At 39.1% G+C, this 17265-nt stretch overlaps 1 protein-coding gene across 3 annotated transcripts in view; it reads right to left on the bottom strand.

Moving 5' to 3' along the window:
• The window catches only part of SNX13 (sorting nexin 13), a 149294-nt gene extending 135686 nt beyond the window's left edge, over window positions 1-13608 (bottom strand). For 2 of the 3 annotated variants that reach the window (XM_081243603.1, XM_081243606.1), the window contains exon 1: window positions 12521-12608. Coding sequence is in view for 1 of the 3 variants with exons in the window: in XM_081243602.1 (XP_081099728.1) it covers window positions 12521-13123 (603 nt within the window). In the remaining 2 variants the exon portion in view is untranslated. Of the gene's footprint in view, window positions 1-12520 lie in introns of all 3 variants that reach the window. The other variant, XM_081243602.1, reaches the window with a different exon arrangement.
• Between the last annotated feature and the right edge of the window lie 3657 nt (window positions 13609-17265).

Below are 17265 nucleotides of genomic sequence, written 5' to 3'. Positions count from 1 at the left end.
ACACAAAAATAAGCTCAAAATGGATTAAAGAACTAAATGTAAGGCCAGACACTATCAAACTCTTAGAGGAAAACATAGGCAGAACACTCTATGACATAAATCACAGCAAGATCCTTTTTGACCCACCTCCTAGAGAAATGGAAATAAAGACAAAAATAAACACATGGGACCTAATGAAACTTAAAAGCTTTTGCACAGCAAAGGAAACCATAAACAAGACCAAAAGACAACCCTCAGAATGGGAGAAAATATTTGCAAATGAAGCAACTGACAAAGGATTAATCTCCAAAATTTATAAACAGCTCATGCAGCTCAATAACAAAAAAACAAACAACCCAATCCAAAAATGGGCAGAAGACCTGAATAGACATTTCTCCACAGAAGATATACAGACTGCCAACAAACACATGAAAGGATGCTCAACATCTTTACTCATTAGAGAAATGCAAATCAAAACTACAATGAGATATCATCTCACACCAGTCAGAATGGCCATCATCAAAAAATCTAGAAACAATAAATGCTGGAGAGGGTGTGGAGAAAGGGGAAGACTCTTGCACTGCTGGTGGGAATGTGAATTGGTACAGCCGCTATGGAGAACGGTATGGAGGTTCCTTAAAAAACTACAAATAGAACTACCATATGACCCAGCAATCCCACTACTGGGCATATACCCTGAGAAAACCATAATTCAAAAAGAGTCATGTACCAAAATGTTCATAGCAGCCCTATTTACAATAGCCCGGAGATGGAAACAACCTAAGTGTCCATCATCGGATGAATGGATAAAGAAGATGTGGCACATATATACAATGGAATATTACTCAGCCATAAAAAGAAATGAAATTGAGCTATTTGTAATGAGGTGGATAGACCTAGAGTCTGTCATACAAAGTGAAGTAAGTCAGAAAGAGAAAGACAAATACTGTATGCTAACACATATATATGGAATTTAAGAAAAAAAAATGTCCTGAAGAACATAGGGGTAAGACAGGAATAAAGACAGACCTACTAGAGAATGGACTTGAGGATATGGGGAGGGGGAAGGGTAAGCTGTGACAAAGTGAAAGAGCGGCATGGACATATATACACTACCAAACGTAAGGTAGATAGCTAGTGGGAAGCAGCCGCATAGCACAGGGAGATCAGCTTGGTGCTTTGTGACCGCCTGGAGGGGTGGGATAGGGAGGGTGGGAGGGAGACGCAAAAGGGAGGGGATATGGAAACATATGTATATGTATAACTGATTAAATTCGTTATAAAGCAAAAAAAGATAAAGTGCAGAAAAGGCACTATCTTTACTGCAGTGGTTCTCAGCCAAGGGCAATTATTCCCCCAGGAAACACTCAGCAATGTATGGAGACATTTTTGGTTATCAAAATGGGGGGGTAGGTATCACAGAGGCTAAGGATTTTGCTGTGTGCATCCTACACAGCATCCTAATGCACAAGGTAATCATCCACAACAGTGAAGAGGAGAAAGAGGATGACAATGAGGAGGAGGGACTTCCCTGGTGGCGCACTGGTTAAGAATCCGCCTGCCAATGCAGCGGACACAGGTTCGAGCCCTGGTCCAGGAAGATCCCACATGCTGCAGAGCAACTAAGCCCTTGTGCCACAACTACTGAGCCTGCGCTCTAGAGTCTGCGCGCCACAACTACTGAGTCCAAGTGCCACAGCTACTGAAGCCCACGCGCCTAGAGCCCATGCTCTGCAACAAGAGAAGCCACCACAATGAGAACCCGCGCACCACAACGAAGAGCAGCCCCCACTCGCCACAACTAGAGAAAGCCCATGCACAGCAACGAAGACCCAACGCAGCCAAAAATAAATAAATAAATTTAAAAAATAAAATAAAAAAAAATTCAAGCATGTCCTGAACCATTATTTTACACCGACTCTCAAGTAGACTTTTTAAAAAAAAGGATGTGGAGGGGATGGGCAAAATTCTGCACACATATCTAAGGAATCAAATAAAAATGATTTATTAAGATTTACAAATTCAATTTATCGGGCTTCCCTGGTGGCGCAGTGGTTGAGAGTCCGCCTGCCGATGCAGGGGATGCGGGTTCGTGCCCCGGTCCGGGAAGATCCCACATGCCGCGGGAAGGCTGGGCCCGTGAGCCACGGCCGCTGAGCCTGCGCGTCCGGAGCCTGTGCTCTGCAACTGTAGAGGCCACAGCAGTGAGAGGCCCGCGTACCGCAAAAAAAAAAAAAATCTATTTATTAGAAAAACCTGAAGTAACTAAACTGACACTAATATCTTAGTCCTTGGTACCCCTTAAGAATCTGGTGTAGATTTTGTAGGTATTAGTATTCAGATAACTTTCAAGGTATATTCTAGACTTGGTACAGGTTCAGACAAATTTCCTTCATGTTCCTGAAGGTTGTACAGTAACAACTCCACATCAAAACAATGACCCTGAAAGTACTACAAGATGCTCTTAATTCACAATAAAAAATAAAGCTCAACATTGTTCTCTGTTGACTCTGAGATTATGAGGCTTTTTAATCAAGATAAATTCAGACAAGAGGTATACAATCACAAAGTGAAATTATACTGAATTGTATTATTTAAAAATATATATAAACTGTTGTATACATTCGCCTTTTAAATTTTTAAGCAATGGAAAGTATTTTTAAACCCATTAAGTGGAGTATAACTTTAAAAATAAAAGTTAAATTATTGTGGCCTGTTTAATTTGCTGGAGGGGGGAAGGAAAGGGTGAAGGTTAGGGGAAAAAACTGAGAAAGCAAGCACGCCTACAGACATAGAGGAGAATAATAAAAGAGGTGAGGGAAAAAATCAACACATCCGCAAAGCAACAGCGACAAGGGGAAAAAAATAAGTATAGTAAGGAAAATAGAGACAGACACAGATTCATCCACAAAGGACCTTGATGGCAGAATCTTCAGCTAAGTAAAATGTTATTATCACATGAACACTCCACTCTTTGAATATAACAATTTATTGTACTATTACATGAATGCAGATAAGCAGCTCCTGAATAAAGGAACTGAATTTACATTCTTAATACCCATATTTAGATGTATAAGTACAAATCTTATTTGTAATAACTTAGCCCTAAGTCTTTTTCTTAACCTACTACACACACAGTATACTAATACGAATCAAGCTAACTACATAATTTTTTTAAACAAAGGACTTTAACATTCCTCATCTTTCTATTCCCTATAAAAGGAACAATTCAAGAGAAAAGCTTAAATAAATTCTGAGCTACTTTACATAAAACTTTATCAAATTGACAAGAACCTTAGTACTTCCCATAGCAGAAAACTATACAACACTGGCATTTTTTTAAAGCATAATATGAGATTATACTACAACTTTTCCCTTTCACTTCATCTATGGTAAAAGCTTTAGTGGGCAGAAGAAATTATTGGTCAGTCAAAAGTTCTAGTTATGACCACAGTATGCAAGTGTCACCTCTCGATTTCCTCCTGATATTTAGTCTAGATCTAGCTCTTAGTGCAATACATAAATTAGAAAGTTAATAAAAACTGAAAAAGTAAGGGAAGAATTAGATCATCTGCATCAAAGGAGATTATTTTGTTTAATTTGACATTTTAAAACTTCCTCAATAAAACAAAGACAGAATACAAAAAACTTCAATCACATTCTAAGTTATAAAAAATAAACCACTTGTTATTTATTTCTGAGGAAACAATAATTAAAATCTAGTTACTTCTTGAGTTTTATTGTGGGAAATACTGTGTGCAGTACTTAACATGTTATTTCACTTAATACTTAGAACAACCCTATGGGGTATCATTAATTTAAAAGTTACACAGACGAGAAAACTGAGGCTCAAAAAGGTTAATAACTTTCTAAGGTCAAAATACTCTGAAGTGACAAAACAGATTCAAATCCAAATAATCTGACACCAACGGCCACTCTTAACCAAAAACATACACTCTTCTTCAGAAACTAAGAATGTCCAATTTGTGATTAGAAGATATATATGTGGCAGGGTGGGGGGGAGAGAGAGGGGAGACAGAGATAGAGATGATTAACAACACTCTGAGTCCCAGTACAAAGACAATCTCACTAACTTCTGTAGTTCTATAAATCTTGCACTAGTGCCTATTATTTGATTGAATATTCTGAGCTATCAGATATTAACTGGTAGAGTTTTCTGGTTCAAAAAATATATTTTTATAAATTATAAAATATTCTTAAGCCTAACTGATTTTTCTAAAATTTTTATATAATCAACACACCCACTATTTGTAAAGTCCATTATTTCAGTTTCTTTTTCTGTACCTTTGTTGTGTTTGTTCCACCTTTCAAGTTGTCGCCAACCTCCCTCTAGACCACTTCCTCTTATTCTGCTAACTCTTACCAGGATTAGACTACTGCAACGGTTTGAGTGTTGAGCACTTAGGTAGTACTCAAGAAAAAGCATCTGATGTTAGTAATGAACACTGGACATTAAAGTAGCTAGTTATACTAACAGTTGTGATCTGATTAAACACCCTGAGGAAAGTTCTGAGGAAGAAAAAATGCCACCTCAAATAATCTCAGGAAGAGAAATCAAGGACAAATTCTAAAGTATAATATTATGACTTGGAGAAACATTAGATAACACATAATATCATAGTATCTTAAAATCAGACCATTATTTCCCAAAATCTATGTAATAACTAAACTGAGGTGAAATTTTATTTCAGACTTAACTCTTCCATTAAAACTGTACAACTTCAGTTTTATAACTTCCAAGCCTCAAATGATCGTGAATCCAAGAGCCATTCTCCATACATGGTCTGTTGTCACACAACTCTGGCCTGAAAACAAAAGATGTCACAATACAAAGAATCACAGACTCGCTCACCTGCCAAACCACAGCCAGGCTAAAGATAGCTCCAGGGTTCCAAGAGCAAAACCAATTCAGGTTTAAATTGAGTAACATTCAAGGACTCTCCAATAATGCAGGGCTAAGGTCAAGAGCAAAACAGGATTCACCTTAGGAATTTCACAACTGCATCAGAATTAAAAGGTCCCTCAGGAAATTGGAGAAAACAGTGCAGTAATCTAACAATGGTGAATTCTTCCAGTTGATTGTATATGAGCCTCTGGCACTAACTGAAAGGTCATTAAACAAGCTGCAGAATTATTGTATTGAACTTTTCTGGTACATATTATTTCTGAATATACAGTGGAATTATAGATGGGTGAAATGATCTAACAATGCTCTAAGAGTGACATTGAGAGGTATTTTAGGTAAGAGATCGTGGTAGCAGCTGCCCTCCTAGAAAAGGTACCCCGCAAATTTCCAACTTTTTGAAATTCAGGACTAAATTTTTACTCTTACTTGCAAACTTCGAGACAACGTTAAAGGTCATAAAAACACGAAACACTCAACAAAGCACCACAAAAATCTGCATTACTGTACTATTATAAACAAAGCTTTAGGTTTATCTAGTTCAGGAATACAAATGAAATCATAAAAAGTAAGTACTAAGAAACACAAAATAAAATCCAAGTTGTTCTTGCATTTATGATTTGTTACATGAAAATAACATCAATCTAATCAGATTCGTCTCTGTAGGAAAAATTAAAACAGAACTACATTCTAACTAAATGCTTAATGTTCACCTTTTTTTTTTTGTCTTAACTTTTGTGTGCGTGTTTTGTGATCCCAAACATAATATTCAACCACAGTGTACTATTTTAAAAAGCCTAATGGACAGAGATAATAACCAATCCTTGAAGGATAATTAATGTGATAGTTTAAATTTATCAACAATGATTTTTGTCTTAGTGATTTTTCAATTTTACTTTCATTTTGCTGGAGGGAATATTCAACATTCTTTTATTGACAGATATTTAGTGAGGACTAAGCGTTAAGCTCTCTTCCAGGCACTGGGAATACAATGGTAAGCCGCACATTCAGGAGTTTACACGAGTATGTAACATACAAGGTAGGGACCAAGTTCTACTTTTACCAGGGTAATGGAATTCAGCTACGTCTTTCAGTAAAATCTGGTAGACCTCTTAAGGAGATATAAAGAGTCTTTTCATAAAAACAAAACAAAAGACAAATTCACTTTTTTTTTGCTACTCTGTTCTCTTGGGTTTTTTTTTCCACTTCTCACCGTGAATTAGCTTGGAGCAAATAGAGACAGTAGAAATGGGCTGACTCTTCAGTTGTAAGAAGCAGCTCATTTTAGAGCTGACATGTCATCCAAACTGGTAGTTTTACATAGAGTTAGAAAGCAAATGCAAGTAATTACCTTTTAATTACATTCTCCAACCTTTTATTCCTCTTAATTTTTCACCTTTTAATTACGTAATTTGTTTTATTCTGACAAAAGACCTCAAAGCTTCAGCTGAATGATGGCCAAACTGGCACCAGTTAGCTCTGATAGTGAATTTTCTGAAGGCAGGTTTCAGGTCGGACACAACTGCAGCACCAGAACTTAGCATGGGCCTACCACAGAGTAGGAGTATTTATGTTTGGTGAACAAAGTGATCCACAAAAATTAATCTCTATTAGTAAAAGTTACAACCAAAGCCTTATAAAAATTGTATTAAACAATTAAGAATTAAGAACTTATTAATTTATTTCTTAAGAATCTACCAGGATTTTAATAATTTACCAGGGTTGATTAAAAATAAAGGATTTCTTTTCCCACGAATATTTCACACTATGTATACACAAATGACTACTAACCCTCAAATAAGTAACCTTTTTCAAAATATTTTTTGGAACTGCCTTTTCAGAAATTCTCTGGAATCAATTTACCAACCACACAAGAAGCTATCCTTATTATTACTCGGCAAGACATGCTCTCAGTCTATTTTTTTTCCTTTCCCTTCTTTTAGGCTAGCCCCTGCCTCCCTGTAACTGCACCAATGGCCGGCCAGGGGATACCCTCATTCTCCTGGGATCCACTGAGAAGCTAGTGAGCCATAAAGCTAGATGGAGCCTAGAACCTGAATTCATATTAGTGCAAGACATATAGAGAACAAAACTGATGTATTAACCACTAATATTTGTATAATGATTGACAGTTTACAAAGAATTTTACTCTCTGTCATTTTATTTGATCTTCATAACAATGTGAGAGTAGCTAGGAAGGTGCTATTATTATCCCAATTTCACAAAGAAGGAAACTAAGGCTCAGAAAGTTCAAACAACTTCCCCAATGTCACATCATAAATAAGTGGTGACATTAAGACTCATCCTTAGAATGCCTAACATATAGGTCATATTTGTGTAGCCTCACTATTGTGGTAGTTGATAGACAAAGTACGCATCACCATGACTTCAACCTATTACTCAAGCTTCAACCATTTTTTAACATGATAAAACAGAGCTGTCCACTTGCTTTAATTCAAAGTTCCCTCTCCTCACAAACATATAAGGCATTGTAATATGAAAATTAAACTTGACTCAGAAAGTCAATGTTAGAGTTCCATCAATTGAGGGAGCACTTGATGGTCTGTGAAACCACAGAATTTCAAAACAATTTAAAAAAACATACCCTGAGAACCTCACTCAGGAATACCATAAAGTCACTTAGCTTTGCCACCAAATGGCTAATTAGTGAGTAGCCAGCATTAGAAACTCTTAACCATGATAGAACCTGTTTTCTTCCCCTTCCAGAAGCTCATGCTCCCTCCTTTTCCATTATTACTCAGCTAACAGAGCTTACTTGATCCACCTAAAATGATCTACTTCAAACATCCTCACATACCCTTTTTTCTCTCTTTACTCTAGACAATACTCTTTATTCCACAGTTACACTAGAAATGACACTGAACGTAAGCATGAGCACATCTAACAACGTGATTAGATTAAGAGATGAAGCACCCTTTATAATCTGCAAAAGTGTATACATGTGCTGGTAGTTACTACACACAGAAATGTAAACCCCATACACTTTGCAGTGGCCTTATGATTCACAAACCAATGCCTTGTACCTTTAAAACTACAAATGTCTGTACTTTAATTCCGTATTTCCTCAAATAAATAAAAGTAATTTTATAAACTTGTAGCAATTAAGGCAAAACTTTTAAACAGAGTGGACTAGTTAAGAAACTTCTATCAATTTCTATGAAACACTGGTCAACAAACTTTGGAACAATCCATCTGAACACTAGTATCTCCCTACCTAGGACTCCCAAGGATGGTTATGGAAATCTAAAACCTCTATTTTAATATTCTGAAATGCCAAATGGAAGACCTACATTTATCTAATATAAAGCTGTAGAGTTTAACTAAAAAATCACACATTTGCTTTTGTTTGCAATTCTGTCAACCAGCTAGCTAGTTGATAATCATAAGTGATGAAAAACGGTATATGCATGCTAGAATAAGAAAATATAATGAAAATAAATACTAAATAAATATAGTTTATTTATAAGCTCTCTGAAAGTCTGGAATCAGTGGGGGGAAAATAAAACAAAGACCCTTTAGAATTCTTGAGAAATGGTTGGCAATACTCAGCTTGGCTTGTCAAAAGATGTAGAGTGGCAAGCCAGCCTCATTCTAGACAGTAATGTCCTTCTACTTCCCTTATAAAATCTCTTTCCCACCTCTTAACATCCTTTGAATAGCAATGGGCCTATGCTTCTTGTTCTGGTTAGTAGCCTTTATAATGTCATTAACTAATAATTAAAGAAATAGCTCGTGTCAGTTAAGGAGTAACCCACCCCAAGAGTATTTCTCTTAACTAATGTATTAACCAACAAAATCAAGTCATAATTTTTTCTTAAGCACTTCTATGGGCAAGAGTGTGTGTGTGTGTCTTTAAAAAGAGCTCTGAAAGTCCAAAGACTCTCCCTTAATGCACAGCTCATCACATCTCAGGATTCCCCAAAGCGAAATACAAGAAACTCTGTAAGTATCTGTATTCGTCAGGGTTATCCAGAGAAACAGAACCAATAGAAAATTTTTTTAAGATTTATTATGAGGGACTGGCTCACAAGATTATGGAAGCTGAGAAGTCCCACCATCTGCTGTCTGCAAGCTGGAGAGCCAGGAAAGCCAGTGGTGTAATTCAATCCAAAGGCCTGAGAATCAGGGGAGCTCATGGTATAAATCCCAGTCCAAGGGCAGGAGAAGATGAAATGAAATGTCCCAGCTCAAACAGTGATGCAGAAAAAGGGGCAAATTCCTTCCTCCTATTGTTCTACTCAGGCCCTCAAGAGATTGATTGGTGCCCACCCACACTGGGGAGAGCAACCTACTTTAACAAGTCCACCAATTCAAATCCCAATCTCATCCTCATCCGGCTGCACCATCACGGTGGTACCCAGAAATAATATTTAATGTGGCACCCCAAGGCCAATCAAGTTGACACATAAAATTAACCATCACAGTCTCTATGCAATTTGACACAAATTCTAACACATTCTTTGACAGCAAATCACCTATCAAAAGCTATAAGAAGTCCTTTTTAACTTCCTTTAGGCAAATCTTCCAAATTTATTTGAACCACAAAATTTTACTCCCTTAATTATTAACCTGGGACCTCTAAAAGTGCAGCAGTTTATGCCTTACCCATCTGTATCATATTTGTTAACCACAAAATCAAGAATGAGTGTTAATATATTAAAAAAATCAATAAATCTAGATGGAAATAACTTAGCACAACTACAAGTTTTATGTAACATTTACTAATGCTCCACATTTACACACAACCCAAACAACTGCTAAGTTTAAATAAGTACGATTTTTATTCACTGTTTTTAAAAGTACAAGTGTCAACAGATTGGTAACTGGTTTTTATGCACAACCTCTAGAGTGTGCCACAGCAGTGGTGCAAATTCAGCATATTTTCCTACATCTTCTATACCTTTAGTTCTCTGTAATAATACATGCTCAGAAACAATAACCCCAGTAGCTTTTTAAAGTGTGTGTAATGAAAATTCACTAAAAAATATTTCATTATATTTGAATGTTGTGAAAATTCAGATTAATTGAAACAAATTCTCAGGTAAACATCCTATATCCTAAGTCTGATATATGGAAGTTCACTCCTATTTAAAAAAAGGAGTAGGTGGGGCTTCCCTGGTGGCACAGTGGTTAAGAATCCGCCTGCCAATGCAAGGGGACACGGGTTCAATCCCTGGTCCAGGAAGATCCCACATGCCACGGAGCAACTAAGCCCGTGTGCCACAACTTCTGAGCCTGCACTCTAGAGCCCGTGCTCCGCAACAGAAGCCACAATGAGAAGCCTGCACAACAAAGAGTGGCCCCCGCTCTCCGCAACTAGAGAAAGCCTGCGCGCAGCAACGAAGACCCAATGCAGCCAAAAATAAATAAATAAAAGAAAGATAAATTAAAATAAATAAATAAAATAAAATCTCTCAAGAGAGCCGAAAACTATTCATAGAGAGCAAAATGGTCAGAGTTCTGTACTGAGAGTCAGGAGATGGGATGCTAGTTTTACCTTTGCTACTAATAATTGTTTGGCCTTGGACAAGTCTCTGGGCTTCAATTTTCTCATCTATAAAATGACTACCCACAACCATAGATGAGATCCAAGTACCATTTAATGTGGGCCTTACTTTGGAGAGGTAATCTAGTGTAGTGGTTAACGAAAAACTCAGCAGATATTGCCCAGGTTGGAACCCTGGCTCTTCCACTTAAAAGCTATGCACAGCACACACACACACACATAGCAATAAAGCACATCTAACTACTATCACTGACTTACTGTTTAAAACATTTCACTGAAAGATGAAATTATTTTAAAATACAGAAGCTTCAGGGTGTTCCCTGGTGGCCTAGCGGTTAGAATTCCGCGGCTTTAACTGCCGTGGCCCGGGTTCAATCCCTGGTCGGGGAATTGACATCCCGCAAGCCGCGTGGCACAGCCAAAAAATAAAATAAAATACAGAAGCTTAGAAAGTTCAGCCTTTCCAAATCAAGACTCTCATTTTACTAGCAAGCACTGAGTTCATGTGAAAGCATTACAACTCTTCAAAGGCTGCTAACCTAAGCCAAATTTAACCAAAAGATTATCTCATAAAATATTGTACATTAGCAACACCACTGAAAATTTATTATAAGGCTAATTATTCCTAACAAAATATCACACTACAGGTAAAAATAGAACTTCTGCTACTTGCCTTTTTTTTTAACCTAATACTGCTAATGACAACAGAGTTTATGATATACCATAATCTCTGTGAATAAAATTAACCATGGGAATAAAATTAACTACAGGAATGAAAAAAAAATCTATGGAATTCAGAAATATATAGTGAACTATAAACTACTAGAAATAAGTAGTTCATGAGTTAAAAATCAACCAATAAGTATTTACCAGGCCCATCCTACACCAGGCTGTGTGCAGATTATTAAGTACAAATACCAAAGTATGAAGTTCCTCAGAGTTAATAAGGCTGGAAAGGCAAGTCCTTTATTATCACATTTTCACACAACAAAAGCCACTCATCTACAAACATTTTTATGTCCTCGTTAGCCCAAGTAGGAATACTTCCCATTGCCCATTTTTAAAATTGTTTGCTATCCTTAGTTCAGCCCACAAAGATGCCCAAACTAGTACCTGACAGCTGACATTGGAAGCTTCACAGGACTTAAAGTGAGTATAGCTTCTAAGATATTTCCTCAGATCCACAAGCTTCAGAATTTATCTTCAATGACACCCACACTAACATATACCACAACACATAACTGTGTTAACTTAGGTCCAGTACCTACTTACATCAATTTCGTTCTTCCCCTTAAAATACTGCTAGTAAAGGCAAACTCTACTTCTTCAAAAAGTCTGCTTTTTGCAATGGTCATCAAGCACTAGAAAAGGGAAACTGATTGGCTAGTCATAGTTGCCCTACTTCCATTTCAGGACCAAGGGAAAAAACTGTTCCACTGAGAGTACCAAGGAAGTCTTAAGCAAATCAAGAAGATAGATGCTAAACTCAACTTTCAGATTCCTACGATTTAAGCGAAAGGTGACAGAGTGTGGGAGAGGGAGGTGATGTAACTGGGCTATCTAAGTATCCCCCTGAGAAAAAGAGGTCCTCTTCACGAAGCAGTCAAGGTAGGGGGTGGGAAACAAACCGGTCTGGCCGAGTGACAAACCCAGGATGCCGACCGAGCTTGGAGGTGGAGGGCCCTGGAGGCCAGGGACCCGCGAAGAGAGAGACCTCGGGCAAACCGTAGGGGAACAGGAACCAGCAGCAACGCAGAGAGACCGACACTGCCACAGACCAGCGTGTAAGGGGACGCCACGAAGGGAGCGGCGAGTTAGGAGGCAGCGACGGCAGGAGGGAGACCAGTGCCAGGGGCGACGGGCAAGTGGCAACTGCGAAAAGAAAAGGCACAGGCATCCGGAGGTGGCGGGACTGTTGAGTCAGCACAGCTCCTCTTCAGGGGGCACTTGTAGGATCCCCGCTCTGCTCGGGCCCCGGGGCCCGCTACCAAGGGTCGAGCCCGCAGGCGGCGTTAATAATGTTAGCCGACCGGCCGGCGCCAGCCCCTTCCCCATTTCACAGGTAAACACTGGCCGCCGTCGCCGCTTACCTCTGTTAACATTATTACACCCCGGGGAAGTGAGCTCCTCCCTAGCCTCGCCGCATGGCAACAGCCGTAGCAGCAGCGAAAACTGCCTGAGCCGCCGCCAACGGCGGCAACAGCTCCTTCAGTCCTCTCCCGGGCGGCGGCTTTACTCGGCTTCGCTGGCTTCCCTCCGGCCCGGCAGCTCTCGACGGACGCGCCGCCATCTTGGAAGAGCGACGTCCGCGTCTCCCCGCGACGTGCGCTCCCATTGGCGGGCGCAGGGGCAGCCGGCGTCTCGTGACCGTCGCCATAGCGCCGGCGCGAGGGGAAGTGGAGGCGGGTGGCCGGAGACCCAATCGGCGCCAGCTGCAAGGGCCCTGGAGCAGGGCGCAGAGACCGACTTGGGACCGCTGGGAGGGCAAAGAGGCCCCTGCGCGATTCCGGCCCGGGAGTCGGCGGGCGCGTCCGCGGCGGCCGCTGATCCTCCGCCGCACGACGGGGTCGGTCGGCCCTGGGGTACAGCGAGACGGGCAGAGGCCGAGGCTTCGACGGATGGCGCTGCGGACTTGGCGCGTCTCGGGGACAAGGCGGCAGATGTCCAGTAGTAGAAAAACTTCCCTCTCGCATATCTCCGGCCCCGCGGCGACCCAAGAGCAGGAGGGGGATGTTCGGCTTTCTCCACTGTCTGGGGCTTAAATATGATCTGAAAGTGCTCCCTCCTCAGCCCCTCTTTCCTTCTAAACTTTGACAGAAACTTTCTTTTGTCCTTCCCAGTCCTCAGCGAGTTCTCTACTGGGGTGCGCGACAGGTAGTAGAAGTGATACAGGCATATCAGCTTTACCCCGGTCGTAGCAGAGTGTCGCTGATTCGGTGTTTGGCCAGCACCTGTATAACAATGAGGGCTTGGTTTTGCTCTTCGTAAGAGACCTCTAAAAAATGTAAAGCCAATTTTACTTTTTAACTGCGGTCTGTACAACTTCACTGGCTTCTTGATACAGTGTGTGCGTGTGTGTTTGTGTGTGTGTGTATCATGATGAGCAAATTTCAGCACGTGTCATTGTCAATAGTCCTAACTTAAATGGGACTGAACTCTGGAACGCAGGGTGCATAGAAGCCCCTGTTACTGACACCGTTCTGAACCTGCCACTAGGCGAGTTACAGTGTGAAACTGAAGGCAGTCACTTCTACCTGAATTGTAATTAAAGTAATTTACCTGAACCTGCTGTCAAAGTGAGTTACCCTGTTGTATGTTAGAAACCAGTTTCCAAGGAATTGACAAGTAAATTTTCAAATTTGACACGCAGAATCCTTCCACCTCTTTTAAGGGGATACAGAGGCATTTGGGAAAGAAGTTCCTTCCCCTTAACCGGAGTCCCCCCTTCCCTTAACAATACTACTATTGTGCAAAATGAAATTTACCTAATACATTACTCTTATATTCTCAAAACATTAAGTAAAGGCATTAGAAACTTTGTGTTACCTCTGTTGTGTCCTCATCAAGGAAAGAAAATGATTCATTTAGGTAGCCAGGTAGAAATTCAAGATAAATCCTGATTTTACTCAGTTCAACTAAGTGAGGCAAAGTAATTTTGCTGTTGTTTTAATCTACATCTAATACATAATTTTCATATTTCTGGGCCAGCAAAATTCTGATCTCTGCAACAGAATAAAATGTGTTACAGGGATTGACAGAATAGCCATGAATAGAAAATAAGATTGGAAAATACTCTCTGGCCTAAGATATTAAGGAAACGAAGAGATACTAGAGACAACAAGGAACCTGGAAAAAGATAACTGTTGCAACCTATAAATAAGAAAACAGAGGAGGCTCATTAATATTTAAGATACCAACTAGTAAATTAAAACTAATTTAGGTGTCTGGCCTGTATTTAATTTTCTTTTCACATGTTTTTCCCATTCCAGAAGGAAGGCATTTTCACTTATTTTAAAGGTGATAAATTAAGTGTAGGCACAACTTGAGGTTTGTACCAACCTGTAATATGACATGGCTATGCTTTTAACATTTAGAAGTTTGTCCGTAGACCTAGGAGCAAGCCAAAATCATTAGCTCCAAGTTTTCTCAGCCAGAGTTCTTTCTGTGACCTAAAAAACCTTATGTTATCTAGCCTCCCCAGTCCCACCCCACATCCACCTCTCTGACCTCATTTCTGCTAAGCACTGCTCCTATAACAGCAAGGCATCCTCTAGCCCTGGGGCCTTTGCACTGAATATTTATCTGGAAGGATCTTTCCACCAGGTACCCGCATGGCTAGATCTCTCACTTCTGTTCCATCTTTGCTCAAATACCACCTTTTTCAAGGAAGCCTATTATGACCATCCTTTTAAAATGTTGCCCCTCCCCCAGTGTCCTCCTAAAAGACTCCGCAAGGAAAAGGCCTAATTAAAAATGAAAACAAAATCCTCTGTGTTGAAAGAATTTTTTTTCAATTGACCATTGTGTGTTCTTATCTTGCAATTAATGGAAGAATTACTTTTACTGTCACTAGAATGCCAGAGAAAAGTTTATGACAGAATAGTAAGCTGAGCCTTTCCCTTAAGCTTATATTACTGCTGATATTTTCAATGGTGATAATGGGATGGGGGATTATAAAGATAAAATATGTTTAGAAGAAAAGCTTTCTTATGTATATATACATTGGCATGAGTCAAAGTTAATTTGCTAGCAAGCGAAGCAACAAAGTAAATAAGGTATGTCATTTCAGAGATTTATGGAAGTTGGGAAAGAGAATGCTATAGAAGCAGCTAGCTTCAAAAAAAAAAGTAAGCATCTAATTTGGCACAGATTGCGGTTTCATACCACGTGGTCTTAAAAACATCCTATCAGTTGTTACAGAGGAAACCTGGGACAGGCTGACCTGAGATGCCACGTTCTTTGGCTATCAATCAGAAATTTGAAACAAAACAAAACTATCCATCTTAAGAAACACATGATAAGGATACATCTGTGGTTGTTATTGCAAAAGGTTTGATTCCTCAACAAGCAGTGTCCAGTCTAATTAACACAGGAAAGGATGACAAAAAGAGGTCAGAGGCAAAAATCAAGTGTGTGATGCTTTTAAACAGGCCACTGCCAGTGATTTCCAAACCTCTGAGCAACAATTCCGAATATCCAATTTGCCTAATTTCTTAATTTTAAAGCAAAGAAAAAAAATTCATCTGCATATTCAGGTTGTCACATGTTGACTATAATCATTTTTGAGAAACTGGAAAAGTATAGCATCAATCTCCTAAGCAAATTGCATCTATCAAACAGTTGTCACATTTAATCTTTCAGTTTCTTAAACCACTTTATTAACTCCAGTTTCTTCATAATGTCATCAGTGTCACCTACCACCTGTACTGAGCATTAAAGGTCCAATATCACAGCCACTGAATCAGTATTAAAATAATGCATTGGCAACAGAGAAGACACATTCTAAGAACAGACAGCAGCAGGATATACTGATTCTTTCTTATAGCTTTAGTATGACAACAGTAAAGCAGAAATTTCAAGGCATTTGAGAGTGTTCTGAAGTCTAGCCTTAAATAGCTCAGCAGGTGCTTTTTTCTTGCACAGTATTTTTTGAGGAAATACTGAGGCAACTTAAGACTAAGAGAGAAGCAGTTATAAGATGAAGTTTTGCTAACAGCAGATGCAGCCATAAAATAATATTCACAAGTCCACAATGGTACCAAGATCTCAATAGAAAGGACCATATTACAAATATGTAGAGTCTGTAGTGTATTTCAGAGATTTTACTGGATCACTGACAGCCCCAGTCAATAGTTTTTAAAACAAGTATTTTTACACCATAAAATCAGCACTTTTCAAACAGTTAATTCTCAACTTTGAATACTATTTTTCAATATATGGGCCAGGTGCTATGGGAGGCATTTTGCATATATTGAACGATTGAAAAAAACCATCACAGTAGATCTTATTACCCTCCAGGACATGAGTTTAGTAACATTCCCCAGATCACCTATCAAGGATACATGCTATCAACAAGATCTTGATGCTGACCTCAGTCACCTCCTCCTCTTTGAGTATAGATCTACATAAATTATTTCAAATTATTTTGCATAGGTGACTTGTCTCTTCTCCATTTTTTATTGATTCAATCATTTCTTTGTATGTGTATGTACTCGTAGATATTTATTTTATACTTTGGGTTAAATCCAATACTATTTTATTTGGTTGCTCAAATTGCCTCAGCTTTGGCCACTGGGAGCTCTTTCAGTTGTCCTATGTCCTTTTAATATAATCCCATCAATGTGGGATGGTTTTTTGTTTGTTTTCGTTTTTGAGTACTTCCTTAATTTCTCATACTACAAGATACTTCAGGCTCGTCATACCTCTGTCCTAGAATCAGCCAATTCTCTAAGGAACTTTGGTTCCTTTACTGGAGAATGGTATTAGAAACCAAGATCTGTTCTTGGTTTCTAGAAACTAGAAACTAGGAACACATCTAAAAACTAGATGTGCTCTTTGCTACTGGTGGTGTCCTTTCTTTTCAGCCCTTGCAGTTAAGAAAGCAAGGAAATATATGCATGTACACTAATCTATATATGTACACCTATCTATATATATTTCTGTATGGAACCATCTGTACTTATATTAAACTAAACACAAATTCATAGTGATGTCTCTAACCCATTACCAGAAGGATCATTCTAGCCTCCTTCCTTGGCTTATCTGTAAATTTTGACTCCAGCAGTGAGAAGCCTGATTCCTACTATCAGCCATCCATTTAGTTACTTGTTCAATT

This window comes from Mesoplodon bidens, assembly GCF_964165515.1.
Source record: "Mesoplodon bidens genome assembly, chromosome: 9".
NCBI lineage: Eukaryota > Metazoa > Chordata > Mammalia > Artiodactyla > Ziphiidae > Mesoplodon > Mesoplodon bidens.
The sequence above is the reverse complement of the archived record's forward strand: the minus strand, read 5'-3'. Positions and strand labels throughout refer to the sequence as shown.